Genomic DNA, 19,600 nt, shown 5'->3' on the forward strand with positions numbered 1-19,600 from the left:
TTAAATGCATGTAAACGATGTCCGGATCCATCATCCGACCCATCGTTGGTTAGATAATCTAGAGAACTTTCCAACGAGTCCACAACATTGAAGATCTGGCAACCCTGTCTCGAGTTATGACCACTTAAGTGATATTTATGTACTTTTTTGAAGCCGGATCTCACTTAAATGCATGTAAACGATGTCCGGATCCATCATCCGACCTATCGTTGGTTAGGTAATCAAGAGACCTTTCCAACGAGTCCACAACATCAAAGATCTGGCAACCCTGTCTCGAGTTATGACCACTTAAGTGATATTTATGTACTTTTTTGAAGCCGGATCTCACTCAAATGCATGTAAACGATGTCCGGAACCATCATACGACCCACCATTAGTTAGGTAATCGAGAGACCTTTCCAACGAGTCCACAACATTGAAGATCTGGCAACCCTGTCTCGAGTTATGACCACTTAAGTGATATTTATGTACTTTTTTGAAGCCGGATCTCACTTAAAGGTATGCAAATGATGTCCGGATCCATCATCCGACCCATCGTTGGTTAGGTAATTGAGAGACCATTCCAACGAGTTTTCATTATTGAAGATCTGGCAACCCTGTCTCGAGTTATGACAACTTAAGTTATATCTGTGTACTTATTTTTCAGGAACTAAAAAAAAAGCTGGAATATGTGTCCAAACCACTCATATTACCCATTGTTGGTAAAAAGTGAGGAAGGCATCAACCACATAGGTGGATTAAGTTGGTTTTTTTGTTCCTTTCACAATTCCCATGCTTTCATCCCTTCTCGAACCTCATCGAGAAATTGAATCAACTCGGTAATTGAAGAAGAATGCGCTGATTGTGTGTGGTATTTCACTGTTCGAACTTTTGAGGCTCATTTCTCATCTGGTGGTTGACTAGTTGAAGCTAAATTTATGTCCACGTTAGAGCGAGCACATCGTTCACACACCATAAACCATGTCTCGTGAAAAGCAGTTGTCCCAAAAAGGGTCCTCCGCTCGCTCAAGTAGTGTCCCTGTCAAAATATTTATTATTAATTGAACCGTTTCGGTTGCGTTTTGCGGGGCGCTAATTTATCAAGATCGACCGGCCTAACAATAAGAAGTTAATTAAGTCACTTTTGAGAGGGGATTTTTGTTTCAGATGTATTGCTGCTAGGATGAGGGTACCGGCTAACCCTCTGCAAACTAACTGACTACATGTATTATTCAGTTTGTATATTTTGAAGAGCCTAGAAAAACTTCGTCTTGCTTTGTCTATCCCAAGCGATAACCAGGCCAGGGTTCGGAACAAGTCGTTGCGATTAACCCTTTGGCCGCCACCGCTGGTGCCAGTCGGAGTTATCTTCCCCAATTGGGTCACCATCGATGAGCCCCAACAATACCATCAGCTGCGAGAGGCCTCCAAGATATTCTCCACTTGGAGCAGGCTCGGGGATTGGATTGGCAATAAATTTGCGATCACAGGGCTCGCTTCCCCTGCCCACTTCTTCGATTTGAGGAGACAATGCACAATAAAGATGTCCAGATTGTGGTGAGCAGGTAGAGTTGCAGCAGTTCGTGTGTTACTTTGGCGCTCAGGTATTTTTCTAAGCTATTTCCTTGTGCAGAACTCTATTGCTCTGCCTTCACTTGGAGGAGGTACTGGAGATGTGCTTAAGTTGAATCTTCATACATTTTAGCAGGACTGTGGGAGCAAGTTCTCAGGGACTCAAGTAATTATAAAGCACAGGTGTGAGTATCGGTATTCACAGATAACCGTACTAAAAATTCTAAGTGATGTTAGATCAGTACAATCACCTCTCTGGTTTATTCAAATCCTTGAAATTTCAAACTTTGATGAACTTCTTATTCGGTTGAAATTCAACCATAAAAGCAAATTTTCTATTGCTCAATTATAGGCGATGTCACTTCTGTTCTCAAACAACGGTTACAACAGTTCCAGAACAACAGGTGCATTCAATTACCCTCACGACGATTTGCGTATGTCGCGATCGCATTGCCAAACCAGCGGATAACCTCTACCTCTCCAGAAGCCATTTCAGTCACATGCAAATCCATCATGTTGCATACAAAAAAAAACAGTCACATTGAGTCACCCAGCGAAGTTCATAGCCTCAGCCAAGCCAGCATAGCAGCAGTTATGAGTCGGGGGCGGGAAATTGCATCATAATTAAGTACACGTGTACGCACATTTTTCGCATCAGTCGTCACGCAGCTGAGCAAATTGTTCATTAGAGTTGGTTTGCCTGCCAAGCCTGGCTGATACAGGTTGCGTGCAAAGCTCGGCAAAGTCAGGTCTCTATCGGGCAGGTGATCAGCAGCGCGACTAGCGCGACTATGCCCGGCTGGGTGGAGTAAACAGTTTAATAAACATAAACGCCACTTTGCATTAGATTAGCGCGTACGCGAAATGGTAGAAGAGGGCAAAAAAAACAGTCACAAAGTATGAATGTTGCTCGCGAGATATGCAAAGGAAAAAAACGAATTAAAGTAACGACGTGAAAACACGACCATTCTTCTTGAAGGGGGTGGTTGAAGATATGGCCTCTAAAGCTGTGTTTTTGTTTTGAGTGGTAAAGGTATTCACTTAGAAGTGTAGATTAACCCTTCACTGCCTTAATTTTGTTTTCGAGATTTTTTTAATTTCCTTCCTTGCAGGTAATAAAACTAAGAAATTTTGGAGAAAGGCACTATTTATTCCAGGAAATTGGGCATATCTCTGCTTATGTTGAACCAAAACTGATACTTTTTTTATGGAATTTGTTCAGAAAACTGTTTTCTTCAATGTGATTGATTCTTAAATGTTTTGAAATGTAATGGTGTGATGTGGCAGAGGATTGAAAAAATAATTTTCGAAACCTTTTGGCACAGAGAACAGATGTACATCTAGGCTCTAACTTGTGTGTAAACACTGTTGCACTAAAAAAAATGCGTTGCATACAATCTTGCATCAAAGAAATTAGAATGTGAAGGATACGCTTGGCGGCGCCACCGTCACGGCTGAGAATACTTGACTTAACAATGAAAAAGGCTCAATAATTTCGAAAGAAAATAAATGCTAACCTCGTTTAAATATAAAATTCACCTCTGTATAATTCCAGTTGGCTAAAAATAATGCAAAAATGCATTAACATTAAAAAAAACATAACAGAAAATTCATTCAAAAATGATTTTTCAAGCGACAACTTAAAATAGTCCCTTCACACATGTTATGTCCGAATTCGTTTTTTTACCTTTTGTGGCGCGTTAAATTGCAACCCTCTGATGAAGGACAGTCAGACATTGGTCTGATGTCGTTCGTACGGAATGTTTTATGCAGTGATTAGATGGTCCAACGTTCTACTACTGTAGGCCATCATGATTTTGGAAGTGGCGCTATCTAGGCGGATGGTGCACACCCTAGCTCTTTTCAACGTATTTTGGTTTGAATTTTTACATACGTTTTTCAATGCTGTTTGTTCAGTGATATACATCTGTTCTCTGTGCTATTGGGTAATGAACAGGTTATTAAATAAATAATCTATGTTTTGCATTGTTTGATGCTCAAATTCGTATCCGGGCAATGTGTTGCTGTATTTTCATGACACATTGTACAAAGAAAATATTTATTTTTGGTCGTATCGAGGTTTCAGATTGGATTTTGGAGTAATTTCAAAGAATGCTAGAAATCTGGTAAATTTGGATCGTTTTTTTTGAGGAGGTCTAATATGGGTCAAATATAGTTGGTTAGAGTCCCCAAGGCATATTCATAAGAAGTTTGAGTGATATCAACATGAATGCACCAATTTTCTGTGACTTTTTTGAACAAAAATCCTATATCCTGCTGTTTATTCGACCGTATCAGGAAATTTTTTAGGTTAGGTCGAAACGTCGGATGAAGAGAACATACAAGTGTTTTAATTCCGCAAACAGACCGAAAGCCAAACCTAATCCAAAAATCCTATAAAATCGAAAAATAATCTTCAAAAAAAAAGTTACTCTAGACCCCCGATGAAATATTTCGGTATACCCCGCAAAATGTCGGGAAAGAGCCCTTCTTTCACGGTGCCAAAAATCAGACATACCGAATTTTTTATCTTTGAGGTCTCGAAAAAATACACCGTGCCTGGAAAATGATCAAAATAGCTAAAAACAAAAACTTTGAACAAAAATTTAATGGGATTTTCGTCAAAATCACAGACAACTTTGAGATCTAAAAAATGGCTTGAAAAAAATCGATGAATGTCCTTCAATATTGGGACGAAAATCAGAGGGCACAAAACCCTTTTTCAAGAAATTTCACAATTTGAATAAAAATAGACGTGAGCAATTAATTTTTATTTTTTGATGTTTTTTTTTATTTCGGTCAACATTTTTTGAACTGTTCAGAACAAAATTGGTACACGGATTTTTTTTTTGCATTTTTTCAGTTAACTTTGAATCACAAAAAAGGAATTTAGCAAAATCGACATTTCCAGAATGGGAAAAAATCTTTGACCGAGTTATGAATTTTTGAATCAATTCAGATTTTTTGAAAAGCATGGAAATATTGATATTTTTAACTTAATTTATCGATGAAAATCAAATTTGCAATCAAAAAGTACTTAAGTGAAATTTTATTTGCCCATATTTGCCCACTCATAAAAAAATATTTTTGAAAAGCTGAGAAAATTCTCTATATTTCGCATTTTTAAATTTTGTTGAATATGTTGATATCTCAGCAACTTATGGTCCGATTTTCAATGTTAATGTATCAAGCATTGGAGAAATTTTCTGATCTTTTCAAAAAAATATTGTCATTTTTTTATCAAGACCAACATTTCAAAAGTGCCAAACATTAAATATTACGCCCTTTAGAAATGTAAGACTTGATTAAAAAAAATAAAAATATTTATTTCGGAAAATTTCACGAATGTTTCATATTTTAACATTGAAAATCGGACCATAAGTTTTAAGGTGAGACTTATAAAAAAAACATTTTTTCTGTTTTTGAATCTTTGAATGGCAATATCTCAGCAACTAAGGGTCGTATCAACAAAATTAAAAAATGCAGAGTATAGCGAATTTTCTTAGCTTTTCAAAAATATTTTTAAAGGGTGGGCAAACATGGGCACTGATTTTATAAAATGAATAACTGCTACTTTTTTCAAACAAATTACCTGAAAATGACTATAATTTGAAAACGGTGCACTTTATCAAAATTTCACTAAGTACTTTTTGATTGGAAATTTCATTTTACATCGATAAACAAAGTTAAAAAAATTGCGACAAATGTTTCGATTTTTTGGAAAAAATGGTATTGATTCAAAAATTAATTTTTCGGTCATTAATTTTTTACACAACCTGAAAATCATATCAAAAAATAAAAAAAACAAAAAAAAAGTTTTTTTTGCAAATCAAGTTTTAGCGACAAAAACTTAAATTAAAAGTCACCATTTTTTTTACCGTTTATCATATTTTTTCAGTGTTGTCCTTATCCATACCTACAACTTTGTATAAGACACCAAATCGATCAAAAAATTCCTTCCAAAGTTACAGATTTTCGAATATTCATAAATCATTTTCGTATGAACAGCTGCCAAATTTGTATGGAAAATTATATGGACAAACTAATGATGCAAAATTGCTTCTTTGGGCATATCAAGGGCACCGAAAAAGTTTCAACTGGATTAAAAAATACGAAAATTAAAATTTAAGAAAAAAGACCGATTTCGTAGAGAAATGCTCTCTGTTTTCTGAATAGTGTCTATGTTCTTCTTTTCCCGGAAATATATATATTTTTTTTATTTATTTAAATCAGGTAACAAATAAATATTAAAAAAAACTTAAAATTTTTAAAGAAAATGGAATTTAAATCAATTGAAAAAAATTTGAAACCCATTTTCCTGCTTTTAAAATAATATTTAGCATGTTTGATATCCATCAAAAATATTTTAATTTTATGTGAAATTTCAAATTGTGAAATTATTTTGAAAACTAATGATTGCAAAACAATTGGACAGGTGTAAAATGCATTTTATAACACTTTTTCCATCAAATGTTAAAACCATGGCTGGTTATTGAAATTTTTATATTTTTAATATTTATTTTTGCATTGCATTTTTGGTCATAGGAAAGGCCGCCAAAAAATTGAGCCAAATATAAAAAATACAAAAAAAAAATGTTTGAAAACGACTGGTTTCGTAAAGTATTGCTTCTCTTTCATTTTCAGACACTCGAAAAATTACAGCCTAAAATGGCGATGATTTGGAAATTTGTTGTCAAAGGTAAAATTGAACACCCGTCGTACTCAAAATTCAGAAAAAAAAACGTAAAACGTGTTTACTTATTTTAGTAAGAACTTCAGACATTTTCATTTCAAAACAGTAAGCTAATCAACAAATCTCCACGAGCAAGATAATTTAATAAAGTCACAGACGCGTATTTTTCCCCCCGTTCGTTATCTTGTCTGTATCACACGCCAATTGTCTCGTCGTCAAAGGTGTGAGAGCTCTGCACACACATTCAAACACACACACCCTCAGTGCCGTTCACGGTCACCTAAACAGTAGCTAATCTACATACGTGAATTTCCGCCCGGAGACCTTGAAACGCTATTGTGTGTTTTTTTCTCTCGCCCTTAAGACCAACCACAACTTGGAAGTCGAATTTTCCGCGCTCCGTTCCGAGACAATACGCACAGGGCCCCGACAACGGGGTGGGTGGTCCGACGTGTCAACCCCGTGCAGAATTGTGGTTACGTTGGGGCGCTGATCCGTGGAAAACGAAATCAACTGAGCCAAGGTCAGAACCGCCAACCGCGCAATTGTTGTCGTTTGTCACCGACGTGGGTAATGATAGGGTACAGCTTGGTGGGGGTGGATTGTTTTGTGGGGGGACACCGACAAATTAAGGCGATAATTTGACGTTGTTTGAAGTGAGACAAACAAGTTTGAGTTGTCAAACTAATCTTTGGCAAACCAGATTCAGCGGGAGCTACACGAATTCCTGAACCATTGTTCTGTCTTTAAGAAAAATTGAACGCATCATCATGGAGGTAGCAAGTGCACCACCAGGAAAGTAGGTAATATCCAGCATTCAGGAGATGATAACGACCCAATTGCAGGTCCATTCGGAAGAGGAAGACGATGCAGTGGATGCACGATGGATGATGCCATTCTTTCTTTCATAGCTTCTTGGACTCACGATTCCGCGGGAACTTGCGGGAAAGAAACATGCAAATAATATCGTTTTATTTATTGGATTTTGATACCTCAATTGATCGAGGAATTCCAGCTATTTGGAAACAGTTAGTCTCGTGTTGACAGAGTTATGCACGGAGAGACTGTGCCCAGAAATTTTAACAATTAAAATTGTTGATTTTACTTTCGTAAATTTTAACAAAAACGTACTTGTCACTGCCAATTTTCAGTTAAATTAACCAAAATTCAGTATTAATTTAATAACCTGTTTGTTGAAAATGCTAAAGGCAAAAAGCTAACAGATTTCCCGAACTCGAATGAACGTGCTCGGCTGTTAGCTTTGGTTTTAGAAAAATCAAGATTTTTTTTATTGAATATAATTAACAATTGGTTGAATATTTAAAAGATAAACTTGGGTTTGTTTACGTCTGTCATTTGAAGTCTGGATCCAAACGAGAGCGGTCGATTTGTTGAGTTTGTGTTGTTAATTATGAAGTGAGAGGATGTGAATGGTGAAAATTACACTATTTGGCTAATGTTGAAGTGGTAAATCAAAGTGTTGCAACTGGGGAGGTGGAATTGGTGAGTAGGTTTGTTGATGGTTTCTTTGCAGGTGATAAACTATGAAGAGCAAGAGGACGACCTTCACCATGAGGACCTCTAATGCAAGTGAGTTGAACACGTTATAAGAATGTTTGATGGAAAGAGAGGGCAGTAGAAGGGAGATGCGGGCCAACTATTAACGGATGGAGCATCCCGGGCAAATTTAACAAAATGCTGGTTAATCCAAGTAAGTATGGGTTTATTTTTGCACAATAATTTATCTAATGTGATTCTTATAAGAAAACTGAATCATTTAAAAGCTTTACGCTTACGACGGATATAATCTTAATGAACCATTATTTTTTTCAGAATCATCAATTATAAAATACATAGAAATGCGTACATGACAACATAAAAAAATAGAGTTGAAGTAAAATATCAAAAAATAAAAATATATAAAATATATAAAAGAAGATAATTATTATCTTGAAAGTTTTGTTGCAATACGACTGCTCAATAAACTGGTAAGTTAAACTCAAAATATTTTTTTCAGGATTCGGAGTACGTTGTATAAATTAAATCAAATGCAGTAAAAGTGTGTTGCCAAAAGTAATTGTTAAATTAATGCAAGCTTGGTAAGTAGCATTATTGATATTTCTTCTTTCCTCATTATAATTACATTTATTTACGTTCCTTTTTTCAGTTTATAACCGAAATTAAGAATTTTGTATTAAATTACTAATAAATTCCAAATGTCTATTTGCAGCAAAAGGTTCACTTTGGTGAAAATTCTGTGTCCTGAGACCGTTGTAGATGATGATGACTTATCGGATGATTTCACAGTCATGGTAAGTGAATACAACACTTAATTTTATACAACATAATACAAATATAAGCTTAAAGTTTGGTGAAAATTTTGCTCGGTTTCTATTTTTAAGGAATTCACGAGAAATTTGTAATATGCTTTTTTATTTATTTTTTTTAGATTAATGCAATGTAATTTTTTTAAACATTAGTCAAATTTCACATGTTTTATAACAACAGTTAAAAAAAAAATGTTTTGATGCTTTTTAACAGTAATTTAACAACTTAATGCAACAAAAAAAAACCAATGAGTACAAAACGTTAAATTTTTAGGCAGAATAAATGCGAAAATAAAAAAAAAACTCAGCATTAATTTGTGAGGCATTATTATAAAATTTACTGCAAATTCAATAAAAATATTGCTGACAACAGCTAATTATTGACTACATGTACGAATATTTTTTTGTATTCAAGTAAGGCATTAGTTAAAATATAGCTAGAAAATCGGCCCAGCCTATATCGTTAGATAATTAAAGAAAATATATATCAACACTTACATAAATTATGTCTAATTAAGAAATGTTTTGTTACAAACCACTAATAATTTACTCCATGCAAAAATATTTCGGTTGATACAACGAAAAAAAATGTTGAAAAATAGTTGAAAAATATGTTCCAGCCAGTTTTTAACAGAATATTCCACAATATTTCAGTTGAAAACAAGAAATTTTTAGTTAATTTTCTGAAAAAAATATTCTAGCAGTCGACTGCTAGAATTTTTTTCGGCCATTTAACCAACAAAAAATGCAATTCCAACTATTTTTTTAGTTAATTTTAATTACTGGTGGTCAGCAATTTCAGGTTAACAAAATCAACAATCGATTGTTGAAAAAAAGCTGTGTAAAAAATTAACCCATACTTTTAGTTAAATTAACCAAGATTTTCTTAGATTTGCCCCGGCCGGTCTCTCCGTGTGAGAGGAATGATTCTAGTAATACCAACAGGAGGATTGAGGACACTACCAACTCGTTTTTCAATTTGTTTCAAAGTTTTTTTTCTCCAAACTTCACAATGTATGATAAATATCTAACATTCTTACCTCTCTTAAAAAGTCTACCCAAACTCGAACATCTATCCTCGTTCACATCGGGGATTCCAACTCAATTTTTGACCTGTTTTAATGATGATGATACGACTCGCTTGTATTTTTGCTACCTTTTCCCGTGGGTGTTCAACTCAACCGGGCCGGCTTCTTTCAAGTCGAAAGTAGAACCTCTGGAAAACCGCAGAAAAAAAAAACAAACATTCCACTAATCATGACGACCCCGGCGCGTTGTGATTCCACCACCACGAGAAACATCAATTAGCCACCCGGGAGTTGTCGGGGCTCGAGATGATTTCGTTCGATGTAATTTGGAATGATAACTTAATTTCGGTTCCGGTGGTCACAGATGTCGGGTTCCAGCGATTGATGCTACCGGCGTCCGGGTCTCACACGGGATTAATGTCCCCCCGACCGACCGCTGGCAGGAGGTACGGCTTTTTGATGATCCGCGACCGCGGTTAGGTCCAACGACGTCCGGAAGGCAATTTTGTTTCAATTTGAAAGGAAACCAGATGATGACAGATTAACGGTAGCAGAAAGCGTAGACCGAGGGGGAAGAGAAGATTGATTCCATTTTGGCAAATCCGGTGGTGGTCCTGGTCTCTGAGAGTGGCCATGCGTGACAAATGCGTGAGCCCCCGGAACGCAGATTTGGCCGCAGGGGGAGAAGTCGTTCAAATTGCTGATGGTTGGAGGAACTTTTTGGCTATGATAAATTTGTTTTGGAAGGGTGATGGTAATGTTACAAGATGCTATATTTATTGCATTATTGGTTTTAACAATATAATTTAGTAAGAAAGTTTGTACTAGACAATTTTCAACAAAATTTGATTTCCAATACGAGTGTAACTTAAACTTTCCAATACAAGTGTAACCTAAATTTCCATCAAATAAAAAAGAGGAGCACAACGTACAACGATTTGTCTTCCTCACTGAAGTAAGACCATATTCCTGCTCTAAAAATCAAGGTTGATAGAATTATCGTCGATAATATTATCGTCTAACGATAACGATAATTTTATCGTTATCGGACGATAGTTTATATTTAATATATTTCTCAAATTGACTAAAACCAACCAAATTGTGTTGAATTTTCAAGAGTCCTATTAGTATTTTTTTTTTGATAATATGGTAAGTTTCAAAGTATAAATACTAAAAAAAAATCACAAAATATCGTATTTTTTTAAAGTACGCATTTTTTTTAATAATCTGCAATATGGGTATCAAACGATAAGAAACTTTCCATGCATATTCACTGTTTTAGAGTTTTTTTTTTTTTTTGATGAGATACTCAAATTTTCACAAATACCGTATTTTCTTTAAAAAAAACTCAATTTTTATATAATTCGCAGTATGGGTATTAAACGATTCGAAATTTTGCATGTATTTTATCTGTTTCAGAGTTTTTTTAAAATTGAAATACTAAAATTTTCACAAAATACCGTATTTTCTCGAAAATACTCAAATTTTTATAATTCGCAATATGGGTATCAAATGATTCAAAATTTTGCATGCATTTTAACTTTTAGAGGTTTTTGAATGAAATAATAAATTTTTCACAGAATACCGTATTTTCTCGAAAACACTATTTTTTTATAATTCACAATATGGGTATCAAACGATTCGAAATATCGAAAGCATTTAAATGTTACTGAGTTTTTTTTAATGAAATACTCAAATTTTCTCAAAATTTCGTATTTTCTCGAAAATACTCAAATTTTCATAATTCGTAATAAGGATATGAATTTTATCTGTTTTGAAGTTTTTTGAATGAAATACTTAAATTTTCACAAAATACCGTATTTTCTCGAAAATACTAAAATTTTTATAATTCGTAAAATGGGTATCAAACGATTCGAAATGTTGCTTGAATTTTAACTGTTTTAGAGATTTTTGAATAAAATACTAAAATTTTCACAAAATACCGTATTTAAAAGAATACTCCATTTTTTTATGATTTACAAAATGGTTATCAAACTATTCCAAATGTTGCATGTATTTTAACTGTTTTCGAGTTTTTTGAATGAAAAAGCAAATTAAATTTCGCTGCATTTGATACCCATATTGCAAGTCATGAAAATTTTAGTACTTTCAAAAATACGGTGTTTTGTGATGTTTTTTAGTATTAATGCTTTGAAACTTGCCATATTATCAAAAAAAAAATCTAAGAGGAAGCTTAAAAATTCAACATATACAACAATAACGATAGAACTATTGTTATAGTTATCGAATCTCGATAATTTTATCGATAAAAACCTTGCTAAACATAAACTTTTTATTAAAAGCTCGTAGACCCACCTTCATGTATACATATCGCCTCAGAATCGAAAAATGAACAAATGTGTGTGTGTGTGTGTGTGTGTGTGTGTGTGTGTGTGTGTGTGTGTGTGTGTGTGTGTGTGTGTGTGTGTGTGTGTGTGTGTGTGTGTGTGTGTGTGTGTGTGTGTGTGTGTGTGTGTGTGTGTAAGTATGTAACCAAAATTGTTACTCAGTTTTCTCAGCACTGGCTGAACCAATTTTGATCAAATTTGGAGTTTGTTTTTGTTTAGGGTTACATACGTACCTATTTATTTTTATGAAGTTTCGATAAGTAGTTCAAAAGTTATGTATAAAAATGTGATTTTGCATACATCCGGATCTCACTTAAATGTATGTAAACTAAGTCCGGATCCACCATCCGACCCATTGTTGGTTAGGTTATCGAAACACCTTTCCAACGAGTCGAAAACATTGAAGGCCTGGCAACCCTGTCTCGAGATCTGGTCGCTTAAGTAAAATGTATGTACTTTTGGAAGCCGGATCTCACTTAAATGTATGTAAACTAAGTCCGGATCCACCATCCAACCCATTGTTGGTAAGGTTATCGAAAGACCTTTACAACGAGCCCAAAACTTTGAAAATCAGGCAACCCTATCTCGAGCTATGACCACTTAAGTGATATTTATGTACTTTTTTGAAGCCGGATATCACTTGAATGTATGTAAACTATGTCCGGTTCCATCGTTCGACCCATCGTTGGTTAGGTTATTGAAAAACGAGTCCATAACATTGAAGATCTGGCAACCCTGTCTCGAGTTATGACCACTTAAGTGATATTTGTGTACTATTTTGTTACGGATCTGAAAAAAATGATGAAATTAGTGTCCAAACCCATCATTTCACCCATTGTTGGTAAAGAGTGAGGAAGGCTCCAACCACATAGATGGATAAAGTTAGTTTTTTTTTTTAAATTTTTAATCAAATAAAAAAAAGGAGCACAAAGTTTAATGATTTCAAGATTCACTCCGTATGAAACTTCATTGTTCAGCTGTAGCCACTTTTAAGGAATGATATCGCAACTGACCTGCAAGATTTGCCACGCGACCAAATACATCCGTTGCTTGACTGCAATATCTTAATGACCAGACCGGTAAAAAAAAGCAGTTTAAGCAAAAGCAAACAAGCCAGTCACGAGGTAACTCTTCAGGTAGTACCATACCCGGTAGTCACGTGCCATGTACCCTGGCATGTCTCCTGTCTGTCTTCGAAACCATCATTTCAGTAGTATTTGTTGCATTGAGTAATGTTCAAGAAATATTAAAATGTTTCAGGACAAGAGTTAAAAATTTCTAAGATAAAATCAACTCCCCATAAAACTTTGATTGTTACCTCTATCAACCCTGGATCTAAACTCTTGATTAAAGCAAAATCTTTTTAATCACAACCCGCATACTGGTAGCCTCCCTAACAAAAGTCACCAATTTGTGCCCAACCATAACTAACTAAATCAAATTGTTTTGGAAACATCACACCACATGAGAGCCAAGATTTACTACATTTCAACAAGCGCCCAAACCAGCTGCTGCTGCATCAGTTCTCGATTTCGCCAAAAACCGACCTCCTACTGCGAGGTCGTATCATAATACCCCGAAAGATTCACTGCACAACTGTTCCCGAATCAAAAGCAAAAAGTGACCACAACCATCCAGAGCCTCCTCCAAATCTACCCTTGCCGATCTTGCCGGGGCGTAGTAAGTGAGCATGAAAAATTTGTCTCAATTTATTGCTGACAAAACGGGCGATCCTTTTTTGGGATGCTGTGCCTTCTGGAGCCTCACAACGGCCACGGTGTCTTTTGTTCCCAAAGTCCACAAGCAACAACAACACAAAAGGCTCATAATCGCGTGAACAGCAGAACGTTTGAAGTTGCGGTCATTGTCCAGTCTAATGCAAAATGTATACGTGTGTAACTTTAAATGGCCCCAGAGTTAATTGTCTGTCACACTGAAGACTAAGGTACGAACTGCAAGCTGGCGTTAAGTTCGCAAACGCAAGTGAATAAATCATTTATCATACTTTTGCGTGAAAAGGTTGGTGGGTTTTACGCGCAAATGTAGGCTCAACAATGTCCGGTGACTTTGGGTGTACTGACGGTGGTGTTGGTTGGGCTTGGTACGAGATTAGCGGTGAAGAATTGCAGTCGTTGATGTGCGGAATTATTTATGATAATTTTATTCCCGCATTATACAGTATAAGTAGATATCTGTCATAGTTACAGAGGTTAAGGAACTAGAACTGATTTTAGGATAAACTTTTGAAGATCATTAATCTTAAAATATGAAATTTGGATTTCTATTTGAACAAACATTAGCCTCTCCACCCTAGATCATCTAGTACTGCACCTTACTCATCTAGTACTGCACCTTAGCCCGGAAGCTTGGATTAAAACAAGGACTTCATAATATAAAATAAATCATTTCAAACAAAAACAACATATTTTTAAATCAAATTTATTGTTCAAGTCATTTCATCATGACATCGACCTCAACTTAGTTCTTGCCCTGTCCCTTACCCTTGTTGGCCTGACCCTTGGCTCCTTTCTCCTTGTTGGCCTGACCCTTGGCTCCTTTCTCCTTATTGGCCTGGCCCTTGCCCTTGCCTCCCATCTCACCACCCTTTCCTCCCTTGCCACCGTGATGTCCCTTGCCCTTGCCGTGTCCCTTCTTGCCACCCTGCTCCTCCGAGGATGATCCACCAGCAGCAGCGCCACCTTCCGGCTTTCCATCCGATCCAGCTTCAGCAACTCCAGCGGGATCAGCTACTTCGGCAGTAGCGACGTCCTGAGGGGCGGCCTCAACTGCGGGCTGGAACACGGCCAGGAAGGCCACGGCGGTCACCAACAGCAGGAAGAAGGTCACTTTCATGGTTGGTTTTGGGGGGTTTTTTGGGTTGTTTCAGACTGGAAGGTAGACTGAACTGTGATGATTTGGTGAGGAACTTGAGTGCCTTTAATACTGACCAAATAATCTGCTTGATACGATTTTAATTCTGGAAAATTGACCCGGATATTTCAATTTTTTTTAAATGATTTCCAGGAAATGGTCAAAAAATTTGCGTTGTCATTTAAAAAGACATTTCAACACGTGTTAAAATAAATCACCTCGATTTGATCAAATTATATTATTGGAACAGAATAATTTTGAACATTTTGAATAACATATTAAGAATAAATCTGTGAAATTAATATAAATTCTTGCGTTATTCTTTTCTTGAATGCTCGGAATCGATCCAATTCCCAACGCACTGACGCTCCTCCCTCACTTTTCAAGCCTGAGCCGTTTGTCTTCCTTCGCTATCATCGATCGATCGCAACACCCTCTTCCCCTTATGTTGAAGGATTCATTGAAGGAAGTTCTTCCTCGGTCTACAAGAGTAACAGGTGGTGGGTGCGGGACGGACGCGGCAAAGCAAACAAATCGCAAATCTTCCCACAGGATTGAATTAGTCCGCAAGATATAATTACTCCCGCCTTCTGGGCCCGGCCCCGAAAACGCCGTGGGCGGTGGATCAATATTTTTTAGCTTTCAGTTCCGAAGCGATATTTTCTCTTGGAGGTGGCCCAAGGATCTGATCTGGTGGTAGGGTGGGTCGTCCTGAATTTGACTCTGTATCAAATATATTCATTTTGTTCATAATTATTACTTGTAACTTTTTGTAACTTGTTATTAACCAATTATGTCGTAAGTTGAAATTTGTTCATTTACCCTACTTTAAGGAGAGTTTTGAGCCATGAAAAACAAGAGGGGACATGAAAAATTGTAACATAGTCTATCGACGTGTTGGCATTTAGTCGGACATCCCTGCTTAAATCAACACTGGAAAACTAAATGCAGAAAAATTATGTATGCGATTTCGTCGTGACTTACTTTTTCCTGTCAGAAGAGAAACAGAATCGAATAGCAACACTTTTAAAAACCAGTGCTGAAAATTTCTACTTTTCAGCACTGAAATGGATGCTTGTATCAAAAAGTAATACTTATCAACTTTTTTTTATTTAAATGTTTAAATGACTTAAAAACATACACATTTGACTTATAATTCTATTCAAGAATGTTTTTCAGAATTGCAAAAACTTTTGTATGGAACTCGTTGCAACATTTGATTTTATCAGCACTCGTCGTTTTCATACAACTCGGTGAACCTCGTTGGATAAAAGTACGACTCGTGCCGAAAAGACCTTCTCTTTTTTGCAACTTGTTGCATAAACGAGTATTTCAAAACTGTTTGTTGTGATTGTATAATATAATTATTTTCTTTAAAGTTTACTTGCACTTTGATAGAGAGTAATTTTGCTAATTTTGTGAGACTTTTTTATAATTTTGAAACTTTTTACTTATAAAATTGTGATTGTGGAAAAAATCGAAATACTGTCAAACAAAATTACAAAAATAACTTACCGTTTTGAATTTGTTGGCATTTTATGGTGAAAATTAGCGATTTTTTCTCCATTTTTTTTTTGCAATTCAAAAGTACTTTAAGAAGAAAAAGCACTCCTGCAAAAATGTTTTTGAAATGCTGAGAATATTTCCTACCATTTTTTTAACATTGCTGATCGGACTGTTGAGATAAAGTCTCATAAAGTTTAAGAGTCACGGAAATGTAGGTTTTCTGATTGTTATTTAACTAGCCCTAATATTTTAAATCGCGATATCTCAGAAACTTTTGGTTGGCTTTTCAATGATAAAAATGAAACTTCCTTTTTTTTTTGCTTGTCCTATAAAATAATTTTTAAATTTAAAAATATACAGCATTTGAAAATCTTAAAAAAAATATAATGAACGTCCTTTTGAAAAGTTAAAAAGTTGAAATCTTTTTTAAGTTAGAGTAAAATATTTCATAATAGTTTTCATAATACAATAGTTTTAGTTGCAAATTAATCCCAACAGATTCTAAGAAATCGCAGGCTGCAAAAAAAGGACCTAATTGGCACTAAGAAAAACGTTTTTTTCAGCAGTGTGAAAAAAAGTAAATTGTCAGAATTGTCACCGCTTTTCCTTCATTAAGTGTTTTAAAATAAAAAAAAATAGAAAGATATCGGAAATGTTCAAATTTAAATGCATATAACTTGAAAATTGTGATCTTTATCAAAAAATATATAAAGTTGATTTTGATTATATCACAAACTTGATTTTGCACTCAAAAACAACATTTGACAATATTTTCGATTTGTTCCATAACTTAAAATATATTTATAAATTCATAACTCCGGAAAAATATGTTGCATCAGAGTCATCAGAGTGTTAAGTCCCCTGAAAAAATCATCAACATAAAATAAATTATAAAATAAGAAAATCCAAAGTTTTTATTTTCAAAAAAGTATCGAGACTTGTATTTAAAAATCAATGATGTAAATTGGAATCATTTCAATAGGAAATTCATATACAAAGTTTCATTCAAATAAAAACAATAAAAAGAAAAGTCGAGTGGCGAAAATGTAGACACTTACACATGATAAGCTTATTTTAATTTACAACATTGTAAAAAATGATTTATTCTAAACGTATAAGAATATTTCAATAATATTTTTATTATAAATGGACATTTTTTTATTTAAACTTGCTCTCCCGTAGTTCCACTTGAAAATAAACAAAAAAAAAATGAACCGATTTGGGTCAAAATTAAAATGGGACTTCTTTGGCCCAATTCTTATTGTTTTTATATAACTATTAGAATGATCCAAGCAATATCAGGGTTGTACCTAAAATAAACATGCTCAACATAAATTCACCTAAAAAAAAAACAACTCCGCGCCGTTTTAACCAATTTCAGTTCTCCGGGTAGCAAAAAAAAAGTGATAAGTTGTGCTCAAAAAGTGGATTGAAGTTTAAAAAACTGTCTTTAAATTTAAGAATGTCATAAGAAAACAGCCGATATTTAAACATATTTTAATTCGGGTTTCCCGAGAAATTTTAGATGATATTCTCAAAAATGGGAGGTGTTCATTATCAGGACCCAAGATATGGGTTTTAAAAACAAATTTTGTTTTGTTAAATTTAGACAATTTGTGATGAATATTTTTTTATGTCTTACTTTAGTCAAAATTATTATTAAATTTCAGTGTAAATTATTTTTTTTTAACTCTCAATTTAATCAAGATACTTTCCGTGCAAAATCTCCACAAAAGGAGAGCATCGGTAAGAGCATGGCAACAACAGTTGCATCCGATCCCATAGAGCACACCAAGCAGTCCAGCTCCCTAGCCCATACCAGTCCAGAGCGGTATGCGAAATCCAGACCGGAGCCACCACCGCAGCACCGGCCTCCACGTTGAACCATCTTATCGATCGAAGATATATTGAAGTGGATGGCTAAAGGTTAATTATTATTGCATTATTTTTGCCAGGTTTCTCCACCTCCAGTAGTGGCGGATCCATATGGGGATCGCGGGATTCAGTGTGTTTTTGCAGTACATTTCTCAAACCTCGGAGGAGGACCCCGTTCGGCTCAATTTGCGGGAAGAAATGTAGCATGTTACAAGTTGTAGGTGGAGTATTTATGCTCGGAGAGAGCCAGAGAGCGTGTGGCGCAAGCAAGTTGGACCGGGATAAAACACTTTGTTTCGCGTTTATTAATGGGGCTTGCATAATTGAACCACGAGTTTTTCTAGTTTCGTGAAATGAGTTTTTTTTTTGCTCAGGTGTGTTTGAACTTGTGCTGGGAATATCGACTTGAGAAATGTCTTGGGAAAGTTTGGGTTTAGTTAAACAGTTACTTAAATACGATAATTAATTAAGAAACTGAAGTAGCTTAAACCAGGCATTACTTGCTCCATGAAAATTACTTTGTCATTTCACACTTCCGCAGTACACGTGTTGTAAATTTCCTGAAAATAGTTTTGAATAATCCTAGCTGATTGTTCAAATTAAAATCAAATCAAAACTGAATTTGTCACAATATAAAAGCCAGCCTGATATTTACCAAATCATCACAGTTCAGTCTACCTTCCAGTCTGCAACATCCAACAAAAACCCCAAAAACAACCATGAAAGTGACCTTCTTCCTGCTGTAGGTGGCCGCCGTGGCCTTCCTGGCCGTGTTTCAGCCCGCCGTTGAGGCCGCTCCTCAGGACGTAGCTACTGCCGTTGAGTCTGGCCCCGATGGAGTTGCTGAAGCTGGATCGGATGGAAAGTCGGAAGCTGGTGCTGCCGCTGGTGAATCATCTTCGGAGGAGCAGGGTGGCAAGAAGGGACACGGCAAGGGCAAGAGACATCACGGTGGCAAGGGAGGAAAGGGTGGAGAGAAGGGAGGTGAGAAGGGAGGCAAGGGTAAGGGTCAGGCCAACAAGGAGAAAGGAGCCAAGGGTCAGGCCAACAAGGGTAAGGGACAGGTCAATGGAAAGAACTGAATACTTTGATTTCAAGGAATAAATCTAAAATTTGATGCAATCATGTTTTTTTACTGATTTTGACAGAAAGTTGGTTATTATTTAACTTAAGGAATGCAATAGTAAAATTGTGTTAATTGTGTCAAAACATTGTCAAGTATAAGATGTTTAAGTGAATTTTTTTGCGAACCGTTTTGTTGTAGCAATTCAAACTGAATTGATCCAGATCAGATTTTATCATAAAACTTAAATGTGGACATTGAACCATAACTTATTTGGTTCAAAATAGATATTGACATACTTTAGAAATTCTTCCTCAGAGCAATTCCAGCTCAAATCA

At 35.5% G+C, this 19,600-nt stretch overlaps 2 protein-coding genes across 2 annotated transcripts; one reads left to right on the forward strand and one right to left on the reverse strand.

Moving 5' to 3' along the window:
- Positions 1–14,331: 14,331 nt before the first annotated feature.
- Positions 14,332–14,840, reverse strand: LOC120424587 (paraneoplastic antigen Ma6E-like). The gene is made up of 2 exons (XM_052708952.1): positions 14,519–14,840; positions 14,332–14,488 (listed from the first exon to the last, which is right to left on the reverse strand). The coding sequence occupies exons 1-2, from the start codon at positions 14,798–14,800 to the stop codon at positions 14,426–14,428; spliced, it is 345 nt and encodes a 114-aa protein (XP_052564912.1). The 5' UTR covers positions 14,801–14,840; the 3' UTR covers positions 14,332–14,425.
- Positions 14,841–18,404: 3,564 nt separating this feature from the next.
- On the forward strand, positions 18,405–19,281 carry LOC120424589 (eggshell protein 1-like). The gene is made up of 2 exons (XM_039588752.1): positions 18,405–18,416; positions 18,946–19,281. Exons 1-2 carry the CDS (start codon positions 18,405–18,407, stop codon positions 19,279–19,281), a joined length of 348 nt encoding a protein of 115 aa, XP_039444686.1.
- The last annotated feature ends 319 nt before the right edge of the window (positions 19,282–19,600 follow it).

The sequence above is a fragment of the Culex pipiens genome, chromosome 2 (assembly GCF_016801865.2).
Source record: "Culex pipiens pallens isolate TS chromosome 2, TS_CPP_V2, whole genome shotgun sequence".
NCBI lineage: Eukaryota > Metazoa > Arthropoda > Insecta > Diptera > Culicidae > Culex > Culex pipiens.

Bases quoted from the DNA above. Each gene is read 5' to 3' on its own strand.
- LOC120424587 (XM_052708952.1), bottom strand. From the start codon at position 14,800: ATGAAAGTGACCTTCTTCCTGCTGTTGGTGACCGCCGTGGCCTTCCTG. The intron at 14,489-14,518 runs GCCAATAAGGAG...GCCAAGGGTCAG, and splicing joins GAGGCAAGGGCAAGGGCCAG to GCCAACAAGGAGAAAGGAGC.